Source organism: Ziziphus jujuba, chromosome 1 (genome assembly GCF_031755915.1).
Source record: "Ziziphus jujuba cultivar Dongzao chromosome 1, ASM3175591v1".
In the NCBI taxonomy this organism is placed as follows: domain Eukaryota; kingdom Viridiplantae; phylum Streptophyta; class Magnoliopsida; order Rosales; family Rhamnaceae; genus Ziziphus; species Ziziphus jujuba.
The window spans coordinates 37,461,483-37,471,613 of record NC_083379.1 but is presented as its reverse complement, the minus strand read 5'-3'; the positions used below and the strand labels follow the sequence as shown (position 1 = coordinate 37,471,613).

The 10,131-nt window shown below is 30.0% G+C and overlaps 1 protein-coding gene across 1 annotated transcript; it reads left to right on the top strand.

Annotated features, from left to right (window-relative positions):
• Positions 1-3,957: 3,957 nt before the first annotated feature.
• LOC125421557 ((-)-germacrene D synthase-like) lies at positions 3,958-7,480 on the top strand. Its single transcript, XM_048470768.2, has 7 exons — positions 3,958-4,142; positions 4,427-4,700; positions 5,080-5,467; positions 5,579-5,797; positions 5,917-6,055; positions 6,203-6,451; positions 7,005-7,480. The coding sequence occupies exons 1-7, from the start codon at positions 4,011-4,013 to the stop codon at positions 7,296-7,298; spliced, it is 1,695 nt and encodes a 564-aa protein (XP_048326725.2). The 5' UTR covers positions 3,958-4,010; the 3' UTR covers positions 7,299-7,480.
• The last annotated feature ends 2,651 nt before the right edge of the window (positions 7,481-10,131 follow it).

The window sequence follows — 10,131 nt, the reverse complement described above, 5'->3', positions numbered from 1 at the left end:
TAATTATATGCATATATAATAATAAAAACTTGAAAAAAAATTAAAATTAAAAAAAAAAGGCAAATAGATGACGCTTTCCTTCATAAAAGTGTAGCCTAATTATGTCTGTATTATTATTATTTTTTTGCAATGTTTATTATTATTTTTTGTGTGCAATTTCACTAACTGCTTATTCTTCAATTTATATATATATATATATATATATATATATATTTACATAATTATATGCATATATAATAATAAAAACTTGAAAAAAAATTAAAATTAAAAAAAAAAAAAAAAGGCAAATAGATGACGCTTTCCTTCATAAAAGTGTAGCCTAATTATGTCTGTATTATTATTATTTTTTTGCAATGTTTATTATTATTTTTTGTGTGCAATTTCAACTTAATTAACTTTTCCAATATTAACCAACTTGTTTGATAAATTGAGGAGCTTAACTTTTTTTTTTTTTTGAAAAATTTCAAAGAATTAGGCGATGCTTTTATCATTAGTAGTGTTGCCTAAGGTTTTGATATTAAAAAAATTTAGAAGTTCTTAAATTTAACAAGAAAATAAGTTAAAAATGCAAAAATTAAGTGAAACATGCAAACAGAACAATAAGTCAACATTGGAAAAAATTGTTAAAAAGAAAGAAGAAAAGGGTAACACATTTATTGCCAAAATCATCGCCTATGACATTGAAAAAATTTAAAAAAAAAATTGTAAATTTTTACTTCATAAAACTAATTAATATATTATACTGTATTACCAAGATTTTCACACATTATATTTAACCTTTTAAACAAAGAAACTGAATCAACATAAAAAATTTTATTATGTCAAAGTGACAGCAATAGTTTGTTTAATGGACATATCACAAGCCTGATATAGATATATGAAGCCTTAATTGCTGTGGCCTATGTACCTTACTAATTCACTAACCATTTATTCCTAATTATATATATATATATATATATTTACATAATTATATGCATATATATTAATAAAATATGAAAAAAATTAAAATTAAGAAAAAAAAAAAGCAAATAGACAACACTTTCCTTCATAAAAGCATCGTCTTATTGTGTCTCTATTTTTTTTTTTTTGGCAATGTTTATTATTTTTTTGTTTGCAATTTTAACTTAATTAATTTTGCAATATTAAGCAACTTGTTTAATAAATTGAGGAGCTTAATATTTTTTTTTTTTTGTTTAATTTCAAAGCATTAGGCCACGTTTTCTAATTTCAAAATATTGGACAATGATCCAAAAATAATGAGAGAGCGTCATCAATCATCTAAAGGTTCATGGATGATATAGTTGGACATAAGGTAGGACAGAATTAATCAGTAAACATATATAGTTGGCACTATTAAATTAAATTTCAATAATATTGAAAATTAGTTTCAATTTTTTTTAATGATTAATAACACATAATTAATTATTATGTTAATTAGTTTGAACAAAAGAGAGGATACGTGGCATCAGATGTTGAATGCCACGTGAAGCATCGTCGGATGTCAGAGGAAGAGGTTTATGAGTTGTTTACGAAAGAAGTCGTGAATGCTCGGAAGGACATAAACGAAGAGTTGCTGAGACCTACTGAAATGCCAACGACAATACTGATGCGGCCGTTTAATTTTGCAAGAGTGATGGACGTGCTTTGCAGGGAGGGAGATAACTTCACGCATGTTGGACAGGCTTTCAATGAATCTGTTATTTCCTTGCTCATTGATCAATTGGGTACATGCATATGCATAAATAAGTGCATATATATTATGTACATAATGCGCCGCATATATATATATTTTAAATTACTGTTGAGTTTGATCCTACTTTTATTATGAGGTAATAAATACTTAGAAAAATCTATATTATGGAATATTTTTCCATACTCAGTTTGGCTATGGAAAACAGAGTATATTTTTGGCTTCACAGTATTTATCAAATTATATGAGAATTATTTGATTCACTTTTCATGAATGTGACACATTTTTATCCAAAAATATTAGTAACTTATTAGTATTTAACTAATTTGAAATTTGGAACTTTAATTAATTACCACTTACCTTATAATTTTAATTCAAAATAAAAATATGAATGTAAAAACTTAATTAAAATATTGAAAATCTTAATAAATTAGACCACTTCATTGAAATTGTTTTAAAGCCCAAATTATTGAAAGTAGTTGCATCAAGTTTATTCTTATTTGTTGGGCTGGGCTGGGCTTTTCAATGGCTAAATCAATGTCATAGCCTTTCGAATTTTAAGAACTAAAAACACACACATATATATATATATATATATATATAGTTTAGCTAAAAAATTAATCATAAACTTTTTTTTTTATAAAATTAATCATAATAGTTAACTATACCTAATAATAACTATTCAACAATGCTATAAACATCATTACCAAAAAAAAAAAAAAAAAAAAAAGCAATGCTATGAACATCATTTGTCAAGATCATTTAATAAATAAAGTTTGGTAAACAAGTTGGGCAGCCCTGATAGTAGTATATTTATTTATTTTCCAACACCAAATGATAGTCATTTAATAAATATAGTTTGGTATATAAGTTGGGCAACCCTAACAGTAGTATATTTATATATTTTCTAACACCAAACAGCGGTACTTTTGTCAACAATTGGTATACTTCTCACACACTCAACTATACATTTGAGAATTTGAGACGACACAAACTCTCCTTTCTGTTTAGCTTATAAATTGTTGTAATGATTACAAAAAAATAATAATAATAATAAATAAAATAAAATAATACTTCCCTATTTTACGTTCATCCAAATTTTTTTTTTTTTTTGGTTATTCAAGGGGTTAGTCCCAAAGAAATGCCAATAAATTATGGGCTATATCAATAATTTTCCTGTAAATGTTAACATGTGAAGTGCTAGTTTATAAAATTTTAAGTATTACCAATTCAATAATTTGCTTACAACTACAATTTATGGATTACTCATTTCATTAGTTTCCATGGGTACACGAGTATAACGGTAAAAGGTGCATATAGTTCGAATTTTCCACTTCCAACTCATATTTATTTTTATCTTTGGTGAAGAAACTCTGAACTCACTTAGGAAATAGTGGCTTTGCCACTAAACATTTTCCACGGACTATAAAAATACTCATAAAAATTGTGGTCATAAAAATTGCCAACGAGCTGCTGCAGGCATCATGGCAAACTCAACAGCAGCTGCCATTGGCTCTCCAATGGAGATAAAATCATGTGGTCCTTAAACCACCTATCTGTACATGTTATTTCCACAAATTTTTTGATACGTTCTAAAAATTATAATAAAAATATTAAATAGTAAATATTAAATTACATAAATAATCTTAAAATCGTATAAATCAACTTTTCTAAGTGGTAAAAATTTATCGAAAAATAATATAGAAATAGATCATTTGATTTTTTTTTTCTCTTAAGTTTTTATTTTTTTTATTTTTATTAAATTGAATCATCTATATATATCTGTTAAAATAAAAAAGTAAAAAAGCCACCACTGGTGGTAGATCTGCCAATCGGGGTGTAGCTGGATGGAATCTGTAGTCCGCCAGGCATATTTACCGCACAAAAATGCTAGTGAAGAAGAGGATATTTTGGTAAACTTATTTAGGTGAACAATGTCTATAATTATTTTAGAATTGTGAAAAAAGCTGTTTTATATTTTTTATATAAAGAATATTGTAATATAAGTTGAGGTGGTCCACTGAAAAATATGTATGGTAGAGTAGTCAATTTCTTGTTCTATTTCTTTCCAGGGGAAATAAACACCTGACTTGTCTATTACTTTCATTTTCAAATACTCTAAGAAGGCCACAAATAAAAATACCCTTTGTTTGATGACGGTCATGTGTAAATCTATCGTCCACTAATTCATAATTTTATTTCTTTTTTTTCTTTTTTCTTTTTTTTTTTTTAACTGAAGAAAACATTGTGAACCCCATAAATACCTGAGCAGATGGAAAAAGATTCACCAACTCACTAAGTATAAGAAGCGTTTAAGAAAATGTCAAGATTTTCAGTAGTTGATGCTACGTCCCAGTTTACAAATTCCACACCCCAAGTTATTCGGCGCTGCGCCAATTTTCATCCTAGCATTTGGGGGAACCATTTCCTCGCATATGCCTCTACACCACTGGTACATATGTATTCATACATATGCTATTATGCTTCTATTTTTTCACTCTATTTGTTGTTGTTGTTGTTGTTGTTGTTTTATTTTTTTTTTTAATTTTGTTTCTTTAACTTTTGGTGGAATCCATTGTATGTGTTATATATATATATATATATATATATATATATATTTTATGCATGCGATGATATATATAATACATTCGAAATTTCTGCCTTCAAATAAAATTATGAGAATTAATTGTTATTTTAAGAGCTAATAAAGTGTATGGGTTTAACTTTACTTTATAGAAAGTTGATAGTGATACGGAGCAACAGGTTCAGAAACTTAAAGATGAAGTGGAGAAGATGCTAACTGCTGTTTCATACAATCCGTCAGAAAAGCTACAACTGATTGATGATATCCAACGATTGGGTTTGTCTTACCACTTTCATGGCCAAATTTATGAAATTCTGCGAGATATTCACAAAATCAGCATTCACAGTAGTATCCACAATTCTGATCTATATACGGTATCTCTGTGGTTTCGGTTACTCAGACAAGCAGGTTTCAATATATCAAGTGGTATGTACTCTGGAACAAGAATATATATATATTTTGGTAAATCTGGCACGAGAATATATATATATATATATATATATCACAGGCACGTATATACAGGTCTTCCATGCACACAAATATATATTCATATATATAATGATGAAATTTTTAGTGACTTATAATAAAATATAATTTTTACTTTTTTGCTAAAGGTATTCACATATTATAAAACCTTAGTTCACAACCAAATGCGTGTGTGTGTGTATATATATATATATATATACATGAAAATGCTATTGTGGAGGAAATTCCTCATTAGTTGATGGGAAACAACCATATACAGCCATTATGATAACATGGATTATGAGTATATATCATGTGTAATTACGTCGTGATCAAGCAGATGTATTCGAGAAGTTCACCATCAAGGAAGGGAAGTTCAATAAAGCCCTGGCTAGTGATGCTAAGGGAATGTTGAGCTTATATGAAGCAGCACATTTGCGGGTGCATGGAGAAGAAATACTAGAAGAGGCACTCAAATTCACTGCCACTCATCTTTCATCATCATCCTTGACGTTGACAACAACCAAGTTGAGTCCTTCTCTTGCTGCACAGATCAAGCATGCCTTAAGTCAGCCCATTTGGAAAACCATCCCAAGGGCTGAGGCAAGACACTTCATTTCTCTCTACCAACAAGACCCTTCGCATAGTGAAGCTCTGCTAACTCTCGCCAAGATGGATTTCAACATTTTACAAAGAATGCACCAGAAGGAACTTGCCCATATAACAAAGTAATTAATTATCATGATTATTATTATTTTTTGGATTGTCTGCTGATAACTAGGTTTGACTAATTAAAATGGGTTTTCTAATGAATTTACAGTTATTAATTGATTACATAGGTGGTGGAAAGATTTGGACTTTGTAACAAAACTACCTTTTGCACGAGATCGGGTAGTAGAGGGTTACTTTTGGAGTTTGGGAGTATATTATGAGCCCCAATACTCCCTTGCTAGAAAATTATTCACCAAAGTAATTGTCATGTCTTCGATAATTGATGATATATATGACGTTCATGGAACACATGATGAGCTCCTACTCTTCACGGATGCAATTGAAAGGTAAACTAATAACATATAAAATTGCATGCGTTAGAAGTTGGGTCATCTAAATTACTTAGATATATTCAATTCTACAGATAAAAAGTTAATTTTCAATATATTTAATCTGGTTCGTTCAGATGGGATTTGAACAGCATGGATCAGCTACCAAACTACATGAGATATTGTTACGAGGAACTCTTAAATGTGTACAAAGAAATCGAGGAGGTGATGACCAAAGAAGGAAGAGAATACCGAGTAGACTATGCCATAGAAGAAGTAATTAAATCGCCACTATAAGCATGAAATTTGATCTTTGCTACCGAAATTACATTTTTCTTTTTAATTTGTGCAATTTTCTCCTTGGTTGATAGCTGAAATTTGATACCTTCGTTAATGTTTTATGAAAACTATGCATATATATAGGTGAAAAAACTAGTCCGAGTCTACCTGGTTGAATCCAAATGGTTCTCTAACAATTACACACCCACACTGGAGGAGTATCTGGAAATCGGATTACGAAGCTGTGGTTACTCAATGCTTACAATCACATCTTTCCTTGGTATGGGAGATATTGTAACCAAGGAGGGCTTTGATTGGATTTCAGAATGGCCTAAGATTTTGCAAGCTTCATGTATCATTTGCAGGTTCATGGATGACGTAGTTGGCCACAAGGTTTGAGACAAAACTCTAATTAATTAATTTCTACTTTGCGGAGTACTTTAGCTAGATTGTACATTAAGATTGTACATTAGAACCTTAAGTTTAAAATGTTTCTCATCAGATTCTTAAATTACAATTTCTTTTACATTAATTTACTTTTTTCAAATTAGCTAATAGAAAGTTTAAAATTTCATAATATTAATTTTCTTTTTTTCAATTTACAAAAAAAATGAAAAAAAAAATTGATTGATTGATCAATAAGAAGACTAATAAATTTTCTTCATTTTTAAGCTTTATTTTTAATTAATTTGAGAATTAGATTAATATGGTACAAATTGTAAATTAAATGTCCAATACAAAAGATTTTGAATTCAATGACGCAATAAGCAAATCCGAATCTCCCATTTTCTAAAATAAAAAATATAACACTCACCAAAAACTTGTTAATTAATATGAATTTCCTTTCATAAATACTACTAATTTCAAATATGCAAATGCTTATCAAGATAATTTATATAGAATTAAGTTGGATTAGTTGATGATGTGGCACTTTTTGAATTTGTAGTTTGAGCAGGAAAGAGGACATGTGGCCTCCAGCGTGGAATGCTATGTGAAGCAACACGGTGTTTCAGAGAATGAGGCCTACGTTGAACTTCGTAAGAGAATTGTGGAAGCGTGGAAGGATATAAATGAGGAGTGGGTTGAACCAAGAGATATGCCAATGACCCTCCTTGAGCGTGTAATCAATCTTGCACGTATGATGGATCTTCTTTACAAGGATTCTGATGGATACACCCATTCTGGAGGAACCACCAAAAAGATTATTACATCATTGCTAGTAGATCCTGTACCTATATAATTGGCATTGATTGTGGTTTCTTTAAAAAAGAAAAAAGAAAAAAAAAAAAAAAAAAGGTATGGAAAGTTTGGTTAGAAGTTCGAGTGGATTAGAAATAGATGAGCATTGCCTGGGCAACTAAAGCATGTAAATCTTTCAATATAACCGTGCCCGAGGATTGATCAGTTATTTGTGCTTTAAAAGATGATGGATTCACGGTTTAAAACACCTGCAAAATCAAAGAAAACTGTGCGAGAGAAGCACACCGTGAATACAAACCTATTTTCCCCCTTTTCTCCTCCTCTGTATTTCACGGCAATGACTACAAATACTCATCCAGAACCACCACACCAAGCACACACACCGCATTTAAATTATACCACATTTGTTTTAATAAAAGAAAGTGGCTTATTATAATACGTAGGCTATAATTGTTAATTACTTATTCAATCAACATCATAAAAATTCCACCATCTATGCCGGTTGGACGGAATCAGATTAAATTGAATTGAACTATTTTATATATAATTTAATTTGATTGGATAAAATTTGAAATAGTTTAATCCAATTTAACCTCATTTAACAAATAGTCTACTTTGAAATATTTGAAAAATTATTAGCTACCCAACTACATGAAAGTCTTTAAAAAAAAAAAAATGTTATATTGTAAAAGTATTATAGGATGTATAATATCAACCAGACTCAGGTGTTCAGGTCTTTATATTCAAAAATTGATGTGGACCTTTCAAGCAAACAAAAAAAAAAAAAAAATTGATGTGGACCAACATCTTGCAATATATTAGAAAAATTCAATAAATAACTTACTTTAAGATTTTTGAAAAATTATTAGTTTCCCAACAACGTGAAAGTCTAAAAACAATGGTATACTGTAAAAGTATTATAGGATATATAACATTAATCTAGCTTATATCAATTTTCGAAATTAAATATCTAATCTAAACCTGATTCTGTATAATATATATTAAAAACTGTAAAGACTAATATAAAAAAAGGGAAAAGAAAATTATACATGGATACAAAATACCAGAAAAATATCTTTGTAATAATTAAATTTCTTTGATTTAAAGTGTAGAAGAGGTCTTCATATATTTAACACTCCATTATATGATTTTATTATCTATTTATTCCTAATTGACCTTAAAAGTATAATAAGAAAATTGTGGGCATAGCTGGCAAGCAAAGCCTCATGCCCTGTAGGTCCCTCTGACGGTCTAGGGATGTCAACGGGACGGGACGGGACCGGTTTTTAAAATCCCGTCCCCGTCCCCGCTGGGAATTTTACATCTCATCCCCGCGATTTTCCCCTTTGTTTAGGTACGGGGCGAGATTAGGGATTTTGCGGGGTGGGGACGGGCGGGACGGTTTTCCCCATTTTGTTTTTTAATTGATATTTTTTAAAAAAATTTATATAAAAAAATTATTTTATGATTAAAATATAAAGAAAATGACTACAATGCAATAAAAATATAATAAAATACATCAAGAAACAAATTTACAATTATAATAAAATACATATTTAGAAAAATAAATAAAAAAAAGAAGAAAATGATTTTACATAAATAAAATTTTATAAAAAAAATAATAAATAAATATATATATATATATATATAGAGGCGGGTTCGGGGCGGGGTTATTATTCTCCGTCCCTGGCCCATCCCCGACTCGGTTTTTAGGTATTTGCCCCGAGCCCGCCCCACATTCCCAAATTTTTGGGGAAAAACCGCCCCGTTAGGGGCGGTGCAACGCGGTTTTGGGGATGGGCGGGGCAAATTGACATCCCTACTCTGACGGTCACATGATGTGCAACAATAATGGAGTTAGATCCGTACCAACGCAAAGGCTTCCTAAAAACAAAAGAAAAAAAAAAAAGTTTCACGTCTCCTGCGATACTTTTACAAAGTTTTTATAATATTCAATTTTTTTGTTTTCCCTATATCCATCTGATAAGATCGTTATTTAATTAGTCCAACCTAACCGATCCCTTTCACAGCATTTTTCATGTACTTTTTTTTTTTTTCTTCAACTTTATGGAAGCAAACAGAAACTTGCATTAATCAACTAAATTTGATACATTATTGTCCAATAAATCCTGGAGCCACCGAAGACTTTCCTCTAACCAAATATAAGCATTAGAAATCGAAAGAGAAAAACTAGCAACTCTACGAGCCACGGAATACGAAGTCCCAAGTGAAAAAACAAAAGAAAATCCCCTTTACTTTGAACAACATCTAAAGAAAAACACCCAACACTTAAAAGAGTTTGAGATTAGTCAATCAAAGGAGAAAATCTTGTATGCAATGATGGTACCAAGTCAGTTGGTGCCACTTCAAATCATTTCATGTAATATGTTAAAAAAAAATGCGTAATTAGACTAACTCAGCATTTTAATTTACTTTCTTTGTTGAAATTGTAACACTCCGCCTTCACTAATGTACCTGTCAATTTCTGCCGATATTATTTTCATTTTAGCCACGATAGAGTTTCTCAATAGATCATCCATCCTAAAAATCATTTCATGCTATATGTTAAAAAAAGACCTAATCAGACCAACTCAATATTTTAATTAACTTTCTTTGTTGAAATTGTAATATCCCATCTCCACTGATAGATTTGTCATTATCTGTCAATATTGTCCTTTATTTAGCCATCATATAGCTTTCCAAGAGCTCATTCATCCTAGGATTGCTCTTACATGAACACATTGTCTCCAATTTAGCCACCATAGCTTTCTAGAAGGTCATCCATCCTAAAAATTATTTCATGCAATATGCTAAAAAATGCCTAGGCAGAGCAACTCAATATTTTAATTATCTTTCTTCGTTGAAATTGTAAC